This window comes from Pundamilia nyererei, unplaced genomic scaffold, assembly GCF_000239375.1.
Source record: "Pundamilia nyererei isolate P.nyererei 1_Seehausen unplaced genomic scaffold, PunNye1.0 scaffold00009, whole genome shotgun sequence".
Taxonomy (NCBI): Eukaryota; Metazoa; Chordata; class Actinopteri; order Cichliformes; family Cichlidae; genus Pundamilia; species Pundamilia nyererei.
The window spans coordinates 2,424,058-2,442,293 of NW_005187410.1; the positions used below are offsets into that span (position 1 = coordinate 2,424,058).

The 18,236-nt window shown below is 40.2% G+C and overlaps 2 protein-coding genes across 6 annotated transcripts in view; both read right to left on the reverse strand.

The window, feature by feature from the left end:
* The window catches only part of igf2bp2a (insulin-like growth factor 2 mRNA binding protein 2a), a 56,511-nt gene extending 49,744 nt beyond the window's left edge, over positions 1–6,767 (reverse strand). For 2 of the 3 annotated variants that reach the window (XM_005723351.1, XM_005723350.1), the window contains exons 1-2: positions 6,379–6,767; positions 5,088–5,148 (exon numbers count right to left, since the gene is read on the reverse strand). In XM_005723351.1, coding sequence (XP_005723408.1) covers positions 5,088–5,148; positions 6,379–6,553 — 236 coding nt within the window. In that variant the 5' untranslated portion in view covers positions 6,554–6,767. Of the gene's footprint in view, positions 1–5,087; positions 5,149–5,906; positions 5,946–6,378 lie in introns of those variants that run through there. The other variant, XM_005723354.1, reaches the window with a different exon arrangement.
* A 5,021-nt stretch (positions 6,768–11,788) lies between these two features.
* On the reverse strand, positions 11,789–17,934 carry tra2b (transformer 2 beta homolog). 3 transcript variants are annotated; one of them, XM_005723360.1, is made up of 9 exons: positions 17,757–17,934; positions 15,760–15,967; positions 15,257–15,402; positions 13,578–13,737; positions 13,278–13,466; positions 13,072–13,187; positions 12,354–12,488; positions 12,164–12,234; positions 11,789–12,073 (listed from the first exon to the last, which is right to left on the reverse strand). In XM_005723360.1, exons 2-9 carry the CDS (start codon positions 15,787–15,789, stop codon positions 12,063–12,065), a joined length of 858 nt encoding a protein of 285 aa, XP_005723417.1. In that variant the 5' UTR covers positions 15,790–15,967; positions 17,757–17,934; the 3' UTR covers positions 11,789–12,062. The 3 variants fall into 3 exon arrangements, with proteins under 3 accessions (XP_005723417.1, XP_005723419.1, XP_013763767.1); XM_005723362.1 differs by lacking the exon at positions 15,760–15,967; XM_013908313.1 differs by lacking the exons at positions 15,760–15,967; positions 17,757–17,934 and having other exon boundaries at positions 12,164–12,231; positions 15,257–15,705.
* Between the last annotated feature and the right edge of the window lie 302 nt (positions 17,935–18,236).

Consider the following 18,236-nt stretch of genomic DNA (forward strand, 5'->3'; position numbering starts at 1 on the left):
GCAGCGCTCACACTTATCTCCAAGCAACCGGTAAACTAGGTGACGTATCTGGCATACCTGATGGACAGGTGTGCCACCGAGCACCTAGTTGATTAGAAATGCAACTTTTTAGTCTTGATAAGTTCAGAACTTCAACTTTTTCTATCATCTTCTACAGAAAGCCAATGACAGCATATCTTCAGGGACAAACTTACAGATTGAAATAAAATATCTTCAGGTGTCTCAGTTCAAGGCAACTTTAAGCCTCTCGTCTTTAATCATGAGGGTTTCATTTCCCTTTCACAACAGACTTCTTTTTCATTACACTTTTTATTCCATCGTGATAAAAATTGCAGCAGCAATGCACGATTGTGAGGTCACAAACAAAAACACAGAGCTGTCCCCTTCATCTCCCATGTGGATGATGATGATGATACATAGCACCTCTCTAGTTCTTTCTCCCGCTGTCACACTCTCCTTCAGGTGAAACCATCTCCAAATAGTGACCAGTCCTGTTTTACTTCCCTTATTTCTAGCATATTTGGACGGCTTAGTCAGAGACTAAGTCATCAAGTCAGAGCAATCCTCCTCATTCCAGCCACGCCTTCCACACCTCCTCACTATGGCTCTGGAGAGTCATCTAGCCGATTATTTAAATCCTGGTTGTAATGGGTGTAATGCTACAGGAACTATTAGTCATGCAACAGGTTGCAGTGAAATGTGAGTGGCAGCTCATTGAGAAGTGAGTTTCTACAGACACTGCTGTGATACACACGCAAGCTTCTGTTATAATAAAAAAAAAAAAAAGTAGATCTTTTTTAAAAAGGTGTTTCAAACTCTCGGGGAGCTTAAACAGTGATCCCACAGCTACAATAGACACACAGTGAACTCACAATTCTCTCACATCTAATCTCGCTGCTCCCTTAAGCTATGTACTCTGTTGCACTAGCAAGCCTGTTATCACTTCAGGAGAGAAAATATACTCTTTCACTTTCATGAAAAAGTTAATAATTGCTATACAAATTTAGCAGAGTTGTAGAGGCGCTGAAATTTGAAATGCAGTAGCCTGAACACAGAAAAAATAAAAGCCCAAGGCTAATTTCTAAGAAGAAAATTGTCATTTTTTTCTCCTGTAATTGCTAATGAAGAGCAATTTCATAAGCCATAACTTTTATAACACAAGATCTCAATAGGGGATACATTTGTATGGAAGATTAAACATGTGTGGCATCTCCTCCTAAATAAAACAGATCACTCTGAGGGATCACTCCTTATGGACAGGTGAGAGGAGACAGGAGGAGGAGGAGGGTACAGCGGATGTGGCTTTGGAGGAGAGCAATACAGTACCTCCTGATATCACTCCAGACAAAACCAGAGCCTGAATTGGAGAGCTTCCCCTTCGCCCAGGATCAACTGGGGAGTATTAATGGATTCTGAGTGGATCAACTGATGGCTATCGTATTTCGGTGTTTTGACTCAGTGTGCACAGACAACCCAACACACACATCTGCACGGGCACCACTGTGGTGCAATGCAGATGTTTACACCACGCCGTAGTATCCCATTATTAAAAAAAAAAAAGAATGCACGTCTTGTAATCGGCCTGGCTTTATTAAACAACTGTTAGCTAGCTTAATACGTAGATGAAGAGCACAAAACAGCTCATTAGAAAGACAGTGGAGTGTAGCACAAGAGTTAGCACTCGGTCACAAATGTATCACATTTTCATTTAGGCATGTCGAAGGTGCCGGGAGATAATTGGAAGGAGGAAAAGTCTGTTTTTGTCACTGAACAAGCAAGTAAACAAACCTGCATGATATTACAGGAGGACAGCTTTAATTGTGTTTACTCCGCAAGCACCACCTTCATGTGCTTACTATCACTGACTGACTATTGATCAGGCTCACAGCAAGCGCTCACATTGGTCATTTTGCGTGCAACTCCAGCTCGGGTTTGATAGACAAGCAACACTGCAAACGGTTTATGAAGCTCCAATATCAATTAGCACCAAGTCCCTCTCTCGTGTGCCTCGTGTGCAGCACGAGCAACGACTGCAAGAAACTTAATATGGAGGACAAACCTTTTTTTTTTTAATGATTTCTTGTGTAAAAACAGGCCACCATTAAAAAACAAAACAAAACACATGAGCAAAAATGCAACAAAGATATTTTGCTTAACTATAATATCAAAATAATTTCCTTTGCAATTGCACTCTAATTAGGAACATATAAATTAGGCAACTATAATAAAAGAAATATGGCTAATAATAATTATTCTTAAGCATACTGAATTTCTGTTTCATGAGTTCCACTGATTATTGCTGCAATAAACAATTATTTTTAAAACCTACAATTATACATCAAGCTCATGTCAAGGCAATTAAATATATATGTAAAACACAGAAATTATTTAAAGTATGAGTCCATTAATTTGGAGTAACAATTGTCTTAACACTGAAATCTATATTAAGTAATCCATATTTTTAAAACACTAATAAAGTGATACAAACAAACAGTTTCAGCAGATACAAGCCTCATAATTGTAAAAACTCTCTTTAAAATATGACTATAAATTTGTAACTAATTATTCAACATTTCCCTGACAAGAAGCTTCCAAACTTCCCCAAATAAAATCAAAAGCTACTTTTATTCTTATAAATTAGCTCATAGCTCCAAAGCTATTTGAAATGTGAACACATAAACTGCACAGAGGTGAAATAATATTTAAATGGCAAACAGGACATCAAAACCACATGAACTCACACCTTTGTTTTTGATCAAGTGATTTAAAAACACGTTTAAAAAGGCCCAGGCTTTCACTCATTAGCAAACAAAAAGCTAAAAAGTCACCATAATCAATCTGAATTTTACCCTTTAAAATGGTTACAATTTAACTGTGAATCCATATATGGCTGTCAGCACAGGGACCTTGTTACACAACAAAACATAACTAAAAATATATAAACAAGCAGCAGCTGAAACTACAGCAGCCTCACAAAACCCAAGAAGTGTCAGCAGGCCTGAAGATGAGACATAAAGCTCACACAGCTTCCTAAATAACAAGACAAAAACTGATGAGCCCTGTGTAACTATATGCATCGAGCTCAGCTGCAATTAAATCCACGAGAATTCCTGCAGTTGTTAACATAATTATTTAAATGCAAGATTTAGAAAATACCATAAATAAAGCAAACAGCGTAGAATCGTCCTATATTATTACATCTAAATTGCATTTTCAATGATGTCTCGTAGAGCTTGAATACATGTAAAAGAAATTATACACGAAAAAGATGAGACATTTGCATTAACTGGAGGCCTGTAAATTATGATAATTAAATCTTATAGTGAACACAAAAAATACGCATTTTAATCTTTTTAAAATGTAAATCTGGGCGAACGTTTCTGTCGCAAAATCTCCAAACAAATCGTGGCGAACTTCTGCGGAGAGGGTTTCAAATTTAAATTCACTACTTTTTAAGGCATTCTGTATTTAAACCAAGCGAACAACAACAACAGCAAACTATTAAGTTGCACCTCCACGTGTCACGTTGAGGCAGGCTCTGCGTTACAAAATGAACACCTATACGTATTCAAACAGCACTAGTATTGATCTCGCTCATATGGCGAGGATTCCGCTTTAAGGCCTTTTTCAGCACATGCAAGCACATCCAGCAGCTGTACACACTGCCGATTGGACACATCGGGCACATGTATGGACATTTGCTCCATCTGATTCAGCCTATAGCCGTGCAGTGTGCAGGGCCATCATGGCAGCCATTATGAGGCTCTCCAACATTGCCATGGCCTACGTGCAAATTAACTGTGGGGAGTGGCGCAGGCTTTTACACCATGTTGCGCCTTGCAGCTTACAAAACGTCTTTAGATCGAGCCATAAAGCAAGGGAAACGACACAGCAGCTCGATCATTGTATATGTAAAGCATGCAGATTTTTTTCTACAATGTTGTTAAGCAAAAAAAAGAAAGGAAAAAACACGAAGGGGCTGCTTAGGCAGGAAAGTAGAAAGCCTGCACTAGAGGGGGAGGACTATGCTGGAAGCACATAAAGTATGGGTCACGTGTTCCTCCACAAGGGGCTTGAATATTTACCTTTTTGTCACGCAATGTAGTTTTTCCCTATAGCCAATGGCATTGTTGTGAAAATGGGTGGATCTATAGATGTCGAGGGAGTGTTTAGGCTGCGCAAACTGCCACATACGAGTGACTTTTTCAGGCGTTACGCGTAGGGGTAAAAAAAATTAGTTTCTTTCTTTAATATACCCAGGCATTTAAAAGAAATTAAAAAGCTCGTGGATTTCTTACGTTTGTGGGCAAGCTGACACAAACACAAGTACACAGCAGTGGTGTCGTGGTTGTGAAGCTGAGGGGCTGACCTATAGATTTACGCACTAAAACAGTCAACCCTAGCTGCTACTTCTTCTCTCTCTTACACACACAGCGTGACTCCCACATACATCCACACGCATGCATATAGGGGAGAAAGAGGCAGCTGATTGGTATGCATCACGTCGTGCATTGCAGTGCAACAGTCAATAAAGAAACCCAACTTTTATCGCCTACATATATGGAAAAATAACCTTGCGTAGGGAGAGGAGGTTAATACATAAACGCATTTGGACCACGTTAATTTCAGCCTAAACTTGAACCAAGTTTAATTTCAGCCTTAAGGTGAGATTTAATTAGGATATATTAATTATTACACGTCAAGCGTGTGCGCGTGAGTCCATGTTTTAAACTGGGATAGGCCTTGCTGCAAGATCACGCGATATGGCAGCAGCCACCGTGTGTTGTGCGGATGTTGGGACTAAACTGTTTCTTTATCGCCCTTTTCTCTCCCTCCAACACCCACCCACCCCTTCAACTCCCTTTGTCTAATCACCACACAATCGCAATTTAATCGCCAGGAAACAAAGCAGCAACAGCGTGGCAGAAATCACACACGGCAGCCGAGAAAAGAGGGAAAATCTGCTCGCTATATTTCACAGCGGAAGCCTACAGGTCACACAAGTCTGCCATGGGGCACAGTATAGGCGTATGATACAATGCGTGTGTGTTTGTGGAGAACGTGTGTGTCACAGATTGTAGGCCTACCTTAGTTTTTTGGGAACAGAGTAGTCTACCTCTATCACCTTTCCGTGTAATTCAACTTTACCTGTAGGGACGAAAAACAATTGATAGTGTAGCGTTAGCTGTTGTGTTCATAAAAGTAACAATGCAAGCTGGGTAGGCCTACACACCAACACTTTGAATCACTTCACCAAGTAGGTGCGTCCCCATTCAAAATAGCCAACCCCTGAAAAAAGTAGTGTACACGGGCGCGTTGTGTGCGCGGCGGCGAACAAACTGTATACGTTTACATTAATCCCAACTCGGGGTGAGGTCCTGTGGGTGACAATTGGGGGGGTATCGGCGCCAAAATGAAGCATGATAAGCTTATATACTATGGGGAAAATGGGCAGCCATGCTTTCCACTCCCACAACCCTCACAGTGCAATGAGGGATATTTTTCAGCTTCCAGTAAAGAATGCAACATCAAAAGAGGAGATGATTTGCAAAGGAGAATTGACTTGTACTCTTTCTATTCTAGGTAGGTGTTTTTCCTAATTCTCCGTGCTGACCCGGCTCGGAGGGTGAATTTGAAGCGCTCTTCGGCGAGGCTTTCAAACACGGCTTTTCGTTACTATTGAGTGGCCTGGCGCAGCACGGAATTAGCGTCTCACCTCGTCCCCCCTCAGCTACCTGTTTATTAGCTCTTTCCTCTGGACCCCCGTGACCCACCTCCAAGACACCTCGTAAAAACATAGCCAGACATCAGAGGAACACGAATCTGACAAGTTTTCCGCGCTCGCTTCGCCGTGCTCTCTTGAATAAAATCAAGATAAAAAATAAGTGAAAAATAATTATGCCTACCCGAACCATCAGACCATCCCATACATTCCAGTGGGTGATTGCAAAGTAGCGCCCCACACTATCGGAATCCCCAAAATATAGGGTATTGTGCGCGTTAATTGCGTTACGACGACTCGTGCTTTCTTTAGGCAAATGGGCACTAAAGCCCCAAGTGTGTCCTGTGATCGATAATTTATCCAATTTTTGCTGGAGCGTGCATGACTGAGCGTTCATCTAAACTCTGATGGCACACACGGATGTGATCGCAAACACTGTCCCGAACAACATACACAGACACACACACTCACACACACACACATATACATATAGATATAGATATATGTGTAAAAGAAATAACACAAGAGCTGCTTAACAGCCTATTTCACATTTCGGACACTCTGACCTATTGTGCTTTTTAAACCTCGTCTTGCAGTTAAACTCGCTGTGAAATTTCCCTGTCACCAGCAGCATCACTTATCAAATCCACACTTACCAGAAAGAGTCTCTATAGCCTTTATGGCCGAGTTCTGATCGGGGAAGTCCACAAAAGCATAGCCGGATTTCAGTAGGACCTGGTCGGCCACTGGCAGCTTCCTCTCCCCAAAGAGCTGCTTCAAGTCCTCGACAGTGACCGAAGGACTTAAATTCCCAACATATAGTTTGTTCATGATCTGAAAGGAAAAATCTCGAAGGGGTATCAGATCTTAGAGTGAGAGAATGGCGATATTCAGAGAAGTAGAAAAAAATTGAAAAAATAAAATAAAAAATAAAATAGAAAAAAATCTGCTGGGATTTTAAAAAAGACGCAGCAATCACCCCCCAGGATAGTACTAAGCTATAGGCGACCCCCCGGCACCAACTGGCCCTGGCCAAACTCTTTTAACAGGGACTGAGGGAGAAGTGTCGTCGCTACGACGCTACTCTGGAGCCAACAAGCACCGCCTCTAAATAAAATCTCCCTTAAAATCACAAGAAAAAAATTGTTTGGAGGTGCATGTGGGTTCACTGCTGCTCTCCCAGCACAGAAAGTGCAGTAGGGTATGAAAGTGGCATGATGAGCAGTGGGTACATTCAGCAAAGGGATGGGCTTAAAGGAGGCAGAGGGGTTATATTAACAAATCATAATAAGGGCCGTGCCACGGGTCCCTCCAGGCTGGGGGAGTGAAGAAAGGAAAAAAAAGAGCTACTGTGTGGAAAATCAAGTCGTTGTCACTGCACTTGTCGACTCAAAGAGTGTCACTGATCCCCACAGTTTGCCTTTTATTTATTTATGAGCCACATAAAAATATGGATTTATGGCGGCGTGTAAGATGTGGGCCCAATCCTCGACCGTGAACACCTGTTATTACGCATATATTACACTCCAATAAGACCACCTCAGGTAATAATTGTGATCTTGTAAAATCTGAATATAATTATAAAGCTGTAACAAATCAAAAAACAAACACCAACAACAAAAAAAGAGAGAATATGAACGTAACTGTCTTAAGTAATACAGAAAGTGAAAGCTTGGCTTGCCTGTACACGCCGTCCTTGCAGGAATAATGGTGAATTAGCTACTTATTACTACTTATATTCATGACTTATACAGCCTTACCAGAGGCATCTGTTTTGGCACCAATATCTCTTATTGGCTTTTACACTTTTTAATTAAAGGTGGCGACAGTTTCCATTTTTAAGCCTTGAATAGTACCAACAGCCCCAGTGCGCAAATTGTAAAAAAGGAGCAAATATTTATTTTAAGCTGCTGATAAGAAGGAGCGAGGGGATCCCAGGCCTTGTGCTGCATGCGCCCTCCATGCGGTGCCACTCAGGCCACTCATTTAAATATATATATATATATATATATATTACCCTACGCATGATGTAGCATCCAGTCTCTTTTGTGTGTGCGCACGGATGGGTGTGTTTGGGAGGGAAGCACGGCTAAACGTAAGGCGAATTTCAAACAAAGGCTGAAATGTCAGTGAAAGGTTGTGGCTGCAGGGCTCGTGCATGGATGTGTAGTCCTTCTACCTACACTACCGAAGAAGGGGGAGGAGCCTCGTGCTTACAGCAGCTGAGTGTTTCTACATGTGACTGGCCTGTGCCTTGGAACATTACTGCCACCCCACTGTAGTGGAGATAGTGCCAACAGCAGCAGTACTGACCATCCCTGCCCTGTTTACGTCAGTATGCGAACAGCGGAATGTCCAAACTGTGGCCTATTTACAAAACAAGCTCTTTAGTTACTTTCCTAGGTGACCTGCTAACACAGTTGTCTTGGGTCTTTACGCTTAGAGATCAGAATCACCATTCAAACAAGTCATTAAGTCGCTTTGAACGCATTAATAGCTATTTTATTAATGTTACCACTCCCCATGATCAGTATAGAAGTCATAAAATCACATCCATGCGCCGCATTTGCATTTCCCCGTGAAAAGCAGGGTTTGTTTACATGTGTTCTTTTTATGTGTTATGCCCAATTAGGTCAGTGTGCTGACAAATCACGCCAGCCACCCAAAAATTATTTCCACTCTGAGGGGAAAATTGAGCTGAGAGTGGAAGGGATGTGACATTTGGGGAACGTGCTGAGAACTGCTGAACAAAACTCACTACACACATACTGCACATGTAGACTTGTGGTAGAATATGGAAATAAATAGGCTTATGCACTTTCCAAGGTGTGGTCACTGGTTGCTGGTGTCTTTCTGCTGGTCTTCCCCTTTTTTGGTAGTGAAAAAAAAAAGAACATCTTTGTGAATTTTTCTTGCTTCTAACTTGCATTAATTTTTACGGTATCCTTGCCCAACACTGTTTTATTTATCATTTCTAACATCTTTTACTTTAATTCAAGGTTTAAAGTACTAATTTATAAATTATGGAAGTTACAATGCTCCCTTGCAATGTATTTAGTTTGATTAATTTCAGCACTAAAGCCACAAAAGTCCACAATATAAACTGTTGAATAGGGTTTGGGGTAAAATAACCATTCAAATCAGAGCTGAATTTAGTGATATTGTTGTATCTTCTGTGTGTCTATTACAGGGTCAATTTCTTGCTTGGTTGTGCAGTAAACCAAAGTGTAAAGCATCCATTTACTCAGTGAAACTCAAACAGCTGGAGGGCATCAAATACATCAGATATGGCTAATTTTAAGATTTAGAATTTTTAAAAATTGTCAATATCTCCACCGTGGGAATCTAATTAATTTTATCAGTTATTCACCCAAATTCTGGACAAAACCAAAAATAATTTGAGGTGCTTGTGCGCAGTGCACCACAAATGAAGTCATTTCACCTCAATGGTCTTGGCGTGAAGCGAGGAATCTCAGAACGGATATTGCAAAGCCTGGACAAATAAAACAAAAATTATCTGCATGGCTTGATCTCACTTGAGATAAGAGGGGGGATTGTGTTTTTTTTAATAATTTGGGTGAACTGACCCTTTGAGTAAAGAAACTGCCTGTTTTTACAAGACATGAGCTCTGCCTCTCCGCCTCCCCCTCTCCTCTCTGGCAAAAAGGGAAAAACTACAATAAGCGAAGAATCCAACAAGTAATTTTTCCATGTAATGTACTGTATGTCATGGATACAGATTTGGACCATTTGTGACCAGCAGGGGTAGATGTTGGACTTTGCTTTCCTGCAGCTAGGTGCTACTCCGAGGCTCTTGCTTCACCTTGTGGTGAAGGTTTAAACAGTGTGCTTGGTGTAACTGACTTGATTTCACAGTGGCTGTTTAGCTGCATTTAGTCACGGATCAATTTTACTCAAAACCACGTTAAAAAATAAATAAATCATAAAGCAGTCCAACGACTCACCTTCTTCTGACATTAAATAAACGTTTTCTATGGCTATACAAGGCGAATCTATTGTGGACAAACCTGCTGTACTACAATTTGGTAACCTTTGACCCTCAACAAAGCAGGCTGGAAAATGATATTGATATTCTAGTCTTACTGACAACCTGAAGCACTTTACGCTGCCCACCACATTCATAGTTTTCAGGCTATTCATGCAGCACTTTAATCCTGTATCTACAGCCAGTTTAGAAGCACCAATTAGCCTGATAGTACTCCAGCTTTTTATTGCATTGGGAAACTGCCTCAAACCCTTATTTATTATCAATCATTAACAATTAAAAAAAAAAAGGATCCATATGTAATTTAATGTTAATAAGGGTCAGCATGATTGCATAAACAAACTGCTCTTTGTGTATTTTTCTCCTAAGCAATCATATTCATTTTAGATCATTCCCCTGGTTGACTTAAAACCTAAAGTTTGCATTGAAGAAGCGGATTTATCTGCAAACAGTCCCCACTTGCTGTCTAAGTTGTAGTGAAACTTGGAAATTGTGTAATGGAAACCAGAAACAGAGACTATTCACTTTCAAAGAAGAAGTTGTACATTACTGCTGCAACCAACAGATGTCAAAAGGTCCAACTTTAGGCCATTACACGGCAAGCATGTTGCAAAAAAAGTGACACGAAAGCCCAGATTTTTCAGTTCTGAATTGGTCAATCCATCCATCCTCTACCGTTTAACTGGGTTCAGTTTGTGGGTGCAGCAGTCTGAGCAGAGAAGCCCAGACTTCCCTCATCCCAGACACCTCCAGCTCATCCGGTGGGTCAGGGTGCATGCCTGGCTACTTGTGATTGCTGTGGTTATCTGCAGTTTGTATGGTAGAAGCTGAATTATCTGCAAACATTCACCATTTGTTGTCAATCCAGGAGGTATCCTAGTCAGATGCCTGAATCACTTTAACTGGCTCCTTTCAACGTGGAGGAGCAGCTCTATTCCGAGTCCCTCTTGAATGACCGAGCCCCGCCACTCTTCAAAGGAAACTCATCTCTCCCACTTGTATCCGCGACTACATTCCCAGAGCTTGTGACCATAAGTGAGGGTAGGGGGACTGGTTAATCGATAGCTTAGCTTCTATACTCAGCTCTCTCTTCACCAAAACACATCTGTTCAGCATCTGCATCACTGTGGACGCCATCCCAATCCATCTGTCAATCTCATGTCCCACTCTTCCCTTACTCTTGAACAAGACCCCAAGACACTTGACCTCCGCCACCTGCACGGGAATTAGCACATCCAAGTCCAAGACCATAGATCTCAGATAGAAAACGGTATAGTGCTAGCTATGGGTGAGGGATGAGTTACTACCCTAGGTGGAGGAGGTCAGAACTTGTAACGTATAAACATCAAACACGTTGCGTTTCTGCAGAACATCTGTCCTCCAAAAACACACTGTTGACACCAAGCAACGATGAGCAGATCCTGATGTTTCTAACCAGAAAAGGGAGAAACTGAAATTCTGGATTCATTACTTTGATTTCAGAGAGCCAACTGACCCAGAGAAGCATCTAGCTGTGTTTGAGGTTTAAAAACCCCCCAACAAAATAGTATAATTTTACCATTTGTATATTCAGCACAGAGACGAGTTTTAAGCTATGCTTGTTGCCAAACGAGTTGTCTAACTGGTCAGATCTGTTTACTCTAGTCTGAAAAGTTAGGGGGAAAATAAATTAAAAAGTTCCAGCTTGGTTAAAAAAAACAAAACAAATCCATCCAGCTAAACGTGGTCGGCATGAACAGCTGCAGTAAGGAAAGGACGAGGCCTGAGTGATTGAGCTTTTAACAGGAAGATTAAAATACTTTTGTGTTTTACTATTTCATCAAAGCAGTTTTATTCCTGATGTCATCCTCACCCACTTGACACTATACGAAGCACTCCAGAAAATGTAACTTAACTCAAATCAATAGAAATGCTTTGCACAAATTCTGTAGAAAGAATATGCATAAATATCATAAAGTCAAGGCTTTAATATATTCATGTCAGCATTACGACTATCTTGCAAATGCAATAGTCTATTGTAAAAGGCATAAAAATACTGCGAGGAAGGACATGAGTCAAGGTGGGAAAAACAGATCTGCTTTTTAATCTGCTCCACTATACAACAAAAATCTGACATGAGTATAACATTTACAACAGGCGTTCAAAACATGAAAGCACCGCTTCATAAATTTACTATACTTTTGTATTTTAAGCAAAAAGATGTTTGATGATTACAGTAAGAAAGATGTACTCTGAAGTCAATCATATCTGTCTTTACAAAACGTAACAACCCCCCACAAAAAAAGCCAAACAAAAAAATTCTGCATGTTTGGGAAGATAAGGGGACAGAAGTCTTCAATATCGACCTGTGAAACAAAACAGGGTAATTAAATGACACAATACAACATGCTGGATTCTTCAATAAAAACTTCTGATACTTTATTGAAATGACTTACGGGGAGAATAAGACCGTGACCTCGATCGAGACCTGTAAGCGCCTCTGTAGTAAGGTGAAGGAGATCGCCTTCTAGAGGAACAAAGACCGTTTATCATTTTTGTCAGTGTCAGGGGGATAAAATAAAGAACAGCAAACCCAAATACGACACGATGAGAATAAAGTAACCGCTGATATCCTTTAACAGTCACCTGTATGATCTGTAGTAGTCCCTGTCATCATAGCGGTCGTATCCACCTCGGTCATATCCACGGTCGTATCCACGGTCGTAACCACGGTCGTAGTCACGTGAATAGCGTCGGGGACCGCTTGGGCCGCCTCCTCCGCTACACAAAAGCAATAATATAAGATTTTTCACGCTACACAAAGCGTACTTTTGCATTATTTTACTGTTACATTCTCACCTCCAATTAAAAAGATTTAAAAGAAGGTTTTTGGTGCAGCATTATATACCACTTTTTCACAAATTTCACCTAGCAACTGCCAGAACCTACTTGCTTACACTGTTCTCTAGTTACCTGTGGTTATCAGGGGGTCACTGACTAGACTCTAGGGCTGTGTGACTGAGACCTTAGCAACCACTCGCCAAGAGGTTGGAGAAAGCCTTTGAAGAGGTTAGTTGTGTCATTTTTACCATTAAAATCTCTGCGTTCATTTTAGGTTCAACTGGATACAACTTATGACACAGGGACTAATTTTGTAAGAGCCTGTTTCTATTTTCTTTTTTTCCTTTACTGTTGACTGATTAAATGTTGAATAAAAACACTACTTTTCAGGTTTAGTAACACTAAGAATTTTATTTCAGATGCTTTGATGTGTCCATAAGTTAGAGCTGTCTTATATTACAAGCATTTTCACTGTCTTTGTTTAAAAACATATTTAATTATTCCACACAAAGAGATTGCTTACTATGTGGGCCGGCCCATGTAAATTCCAGGTGTTGGGGTGTGAGGTCTTTTTGTGATGGAGAAGTCCACCCTGATTGTACGCCCGTCCAGCTCCATGCCATTGGCTCGCTCCTTCGCCTGAAAGTGAACATAAATTACACTTGCAGTCCTAGAGGATATTTTAAGTATAGGTGTGGCAGGCGGGTTTATTTATTATTGTTCTTGTACCTCTTTGGCATCATCTGTGTTCTCGAAATACACAAAAGCAAAGCCCCTGGAGCGCCTCGATTGCTGGTCATACACAATGGAAACATCCTCCAGGGGGCCGTATTTGGAGAAGACGTCCCTCAGATCCCTCTCTGTGGTGTACAAGCTCAGGCCAAAGACTCCCAGGCAGCAATTCGGATCTGGATTAGCCTGCAAATTTGAAAGGGTTCAAGATTTGGATGTGATCATTTTCTCATTAAAATCATTCATTAAACCAATACATCCTCTGTTTTTAGATATCACACATTGCTAAGCACATACACGGTTGCCAATGTGCCTCCGACGATTGGACATGGGTGAATGGCTGTGGCTTCTGCGCCGACGCTCTCCGCTGTAGGACCTACTGTGAGATCGGTGATGATAGGACCGTGATCGGGAGCGGGAGCGGCTGTAGTGTCTCCGTGAGCGGTGGGAATGTGACCTATAGAGAGCGAGAGAAACAAACAACCCATATTCATACGTTCTCTGGCAATTTTCATGTAATTCCACAAATTTACATTTGTCTTTATGAAAATTATAGCATGGACTAAAAAAAATAAAATAAAAAAAAGCATGAAATATTTAAAATAACTGCCAAAACATCACAGACTCTAGTGAAAAGTAACCCCACTTACCACTGTCACAATCTCTAACACTAAACCCTCTGTGACGTCAAATTTCCAACAAGGCTTTATTGACATTGTCGCAAACTTTTGAAAAACGACAATTTACTTTGGATTTCTGTGCAACTTAAAGTGTTTCTGTCAAAAATACACCTGGTGCTGTATTGCTGAATGACAGCGCTGCCCCTGCACCTTACAAACAGAGTAAAAAGTCTCTCTCCTGTGAATGGGGAAACAGAATGCACAAGTCAAATGTCTTATTGGAGGTACTTTAAGCTGCTCCCTTATTTCCCAAGGGGCTGCCACAGTGTGGATTGATCTGCATGTTTGCTTTAACACAGCCCTCCTATTTATCCAGGCTTGGGACCACCACTAGGAGTAATAATATTAAAGAGATGAACAGGTGAAATATTTTTTAATAGCCTAAAAGTAATAAAACAGTCAGAAAACAGGTAGAAGTGCACACAGTCTAATGGATGAAACACTGCACACAGAAATACTGTGTATGTATTTAAGAGCTATTTAAAACCATTACTCACAGTCTTCTATAACCACATCATATTTAAATGTTGATGAAATGTGTGGCACTTTGCATCATGTAAAACACGCACAATGTCAAATTAATTTGCAGCGTGTGGCTAAACCTAGCGATGCTAGTTAAATGCCAGTTTCCTGTGACGTAGCCAACACACAAACCTTCTGTTTTCTAAGATCAAAGTACTGCAAAACCCGCCGGCTCGTGCCTCTTTCGCTTGGTAACAACTTCCTGTCACAGAGATTGAGAGTGAGAGATAGAGACAGGCTCTCACCTGCTGGGGCTGCAGACAACTACGTAACATCTGAGACTGAACCGTTAAGCTGCGTTGTGCCTCAATGAAATATGAACATACAGTTTAACTGAATAGTGTTTGTTGTCAACCATCAAGAGCTGCAACATTTAATTCCCCACTGAAAATTTGCACTGAAAGTGTAAATTTTACTTGCATGGTCCGATCTACTGACATTGTCACTGCGTTTGTAGCACAGTGACCAGGACACTCATTCACACATGACGCAGAAATTGGCAGACAATGCAGATGTAAATGTCTTTTTTTGTTTGTTTGTTTGTTTGTTTGGGGGTTTTTTCAACAACTTGGAAGTGAAACTCTTGAACTTTTGCAAGATTTGTCAATGGCCAGAGAAACGGAAGAAGTCAGCTCCACAGAGAAGTCCCCTATCTGGGTTTGAACCCATGATTCTCTTGCCGTGAAGCCCTGAACAGGGTGGGTATAACATGAAAGTGGCCATATTGAGTCTGTTGATCGATAGTAGAGAATTTTATGCCAGTGTATTACTCACCAAGATTTTGACCTTGACCGAGAGCGAGATTTGGAGCGGGAGCAGTGGGAGCCTCCTTTTGAGTGGGCAGGGGATTGAGCTGGGGACTGGCTCCCCGACTTCCCAGAGCCCCGTGGGCTCACGCTCCTGGATGCAGAGCGAGACTCCTGAACGAACCACACACATTTTTTTATCAGCACCAATGAAGTGATCAACACATACATTTGCCAAAATATTACTGTGTATTTAAAAATTAAGACTATCCTGTGAAAAGTACAGGAAGGAAACTGAATTTAGGGTTGTGAAATAGGAGTGCTGTGTAGTCATGGATAATATGACATCAATATGTTTACATTAATAGGTTGTTAAATAGTGGGGGGAAAAAAGAAAATTGTCAGTTGTGAGATAAAATTGCAATGATTTAAACTAATGTGTGTGTATTGAATAAGAAGAACATGCACGCATTTGACAAACAGACCAGAAATTTACTTAGCGCAGTGACCTTATCCAGATTACTTCCTTAACTTCATTTCTGTAACTTCATTACTTGACATTATTCTTCTTTCTTCAATTGTCTTACTTCTTCTTACTTCCCCATCTCTCACACACTGCCCATACTTCTTCCCTCCTCATGTTTTAGCATGCATTCAACAATTCAGCTTCACACATCTGAGCTTCATATTATTGAAAATAAAGTGGACTTCTTCCGTATTTTCTTCGTCCAACCTTAACCTTTATGAAAAAGAAAAGGATGAAGAATATATGACTGCAATTAAAACTGCACGCTCATTCAACGTTTAATGTGGTATTATTATTATTATTATTATTAGTAGTAGTAGTAGTAGTAGTAGTACGAGCTAATGACATTAATGGGAATGTTAAAGACCACATTATACATACGGTCAGTGTTTTTATTAACATTCACGCTCAGTGGTTTTGCTTTCACTTTTGTGTTTTTCTGGCCACTTTTCCTAAGAACTTCCTCAAAAACAATTTGGAATAATTGAGAGGTAAAACCGGGGGTGATCATTTTTTTTTTAAATTACAACTAAAACTGAAGGGTAAGGATGTGAAGGTAACTTCTTGTGATTCCCTTTGCCTTCCTTTAACAATATATTTTCCCAAATGAACCCTTCTTACATAATTTCTGACAAATGGCCTTTAAGTCACCATAGTGTTCATCAAACCACTGACTGTGAATATTTTTATAATCAAGATTAAAACTACCAACACTGTCTCCATTTTTTTAAGTGGATAACTCCAAAATAAAGTGTAAAATTTGCTCCAACGACCTCAAGATGTAGCAGCCACTCATTTGAGCAGCCCTTAAAACCTGTTCTGGAAATGCAAAGACAGAAAACTGTTGCTATCTGTTACGATTACATAATATATTGAAAACCTTAAAGATTAAATATTAGCAAAAAAAAAAGGAATCCAATAAGAGGCAAAAAAACAAAACAAAACAAAACTTGTTAGTTAAGCAACAAGCACCCAGCACCTTGCAGGAACTAATACAAACCAGTTCAAAATATGGGTTTACATGCAGAAAATAAATTCTTCATTTCTTTTTTCTTAATCTGCCATTTACCCTCCCACATGGGAACACAGGGCATAATCACACACCCATTAAACAGACAGAAGCATTCAGGAGCTGTGCAAGGTGAGGGGATATTAAACAGTTCACTACAGGAAGGATATTACTGCACACAGGTCAGTCAGCCCAGCAAGTATTAATCAAACTTATCCATAATGCTGGTGCTTGTGGCGTATCAGCTTTAACAGTTTTAAGATGGTGTGGGAAAGCTGCATGAGTTAATAAAAATGATTTTTTTTTTTAAAAAAAAAGGTCAAATCTTGAGGTCGTTAGTTTTGTTTTAAATTGTTGTTGTGCCTAAGAACTAAGGAAACCCACAATGACATTCAAAGATTAATAACCAGCAGACGTAACATGATATAATTCAATCCGGGGAACAGGGGGGGAAACAAAACAAAAACAAACAAACGAACAAAAAACAACATCAACAAAACAGCGAAAATATAACAGTTCGTTAGGCAAATGTCTTCCACTGAATCCGCGACGACATGAAATATTTATTTTGGTTTCTACGCACAATAATCAGACGAATCAGACGAAGAAAATTACTGAGTTTTAACAATTTAAAAACGTTATAAAAATGTTTGCCGACATTGCAGTGTTTTCAGTGCAAACCCCGGCTCGTAAACAAAAAAGCACCAGGCCTAGCTTTCATCTATAAGCTAGTCTTAGCCAGTTAGCTAAAGATGAACTAAAAACTCGCATCCGTTGCGCATAAAGTCGCCTTTTATTGTTTAAATTTGTGCAATTTATTTTCTTTCTAAAACCCAGCTTTCGACCAAAGAGTTGGGCCAACAAGGTAAGCTGGGTACTACTAGCCAACAAAATATGAATAAGGTTGTTACCGTTACAATTTCAGTTACCCTGTCAAACCCAATGATTTGAAATGTTTAATGCATTACAAACGGTAATAAAATGTATACGTACCCGGCCTTTGTCGTTATCGCTCATTTTTGAAATTTAATCTATTGTTGACAGATACTCTACAATCTACACTACACAGTCTCCGTGTGTGAGACTCTAGCTCCACCCCCAGGTCTGCATCTAGAAAGATCCAGCAGTCTCGGGGCTGGCTATCGCGTTTTTACGTGCCAAACACGAGATTTGGTTACGTGTAGAATTTCCCCCAAGAGGCCACGTGAGAAACTCGGAGTGTTGTGAAACAAGCTGAACTTAATTCTGCACGATGTTAATTTTTTTTAATTTCTTTTAAAACTGGTACGGGTAGGAGTAGATGTAACAGTTAGGCAATGAAAATGTAAAATAGGCACAGCAAATATGCCAACATTTTTATCACAATTTAATCCAAAAACAACAGTAAACTTTTAACTTTATAGCAAGTCCTGTTGCTATTTTGCTTGTAGTTTAGTTACTTCATCAGCACTTTTTCAGTTCTTTTTTTTTTTT

What these genes read in the sequence shown, in the direction of transcription:
- tra2b (XM_013908313.1), bottom strand. Translation starts at nt 15,459, where the DNA reads ATGTATGTGTTGATCACTTCATTGGTGCTGATAAAAAAATGTGTGTGG. An exon ending in CGGTCAAGGTCAAAATCTTG is followed by an intron (nt 13,738 to 15,256) that starts GTGAGTAATACA and finishes CGCTCTCTATAG; the next exon opens with GTCACATTCCCACCGCTCAC. An exon ending in GACTACTACAGATCATACAG is followed by an intron (nt 12,232 to 12,353) that starts GTGACTGTTAAA and finishes TTCCTCTAGAAG; the next exon opens with GCGATCTCCTTCACCTTACT.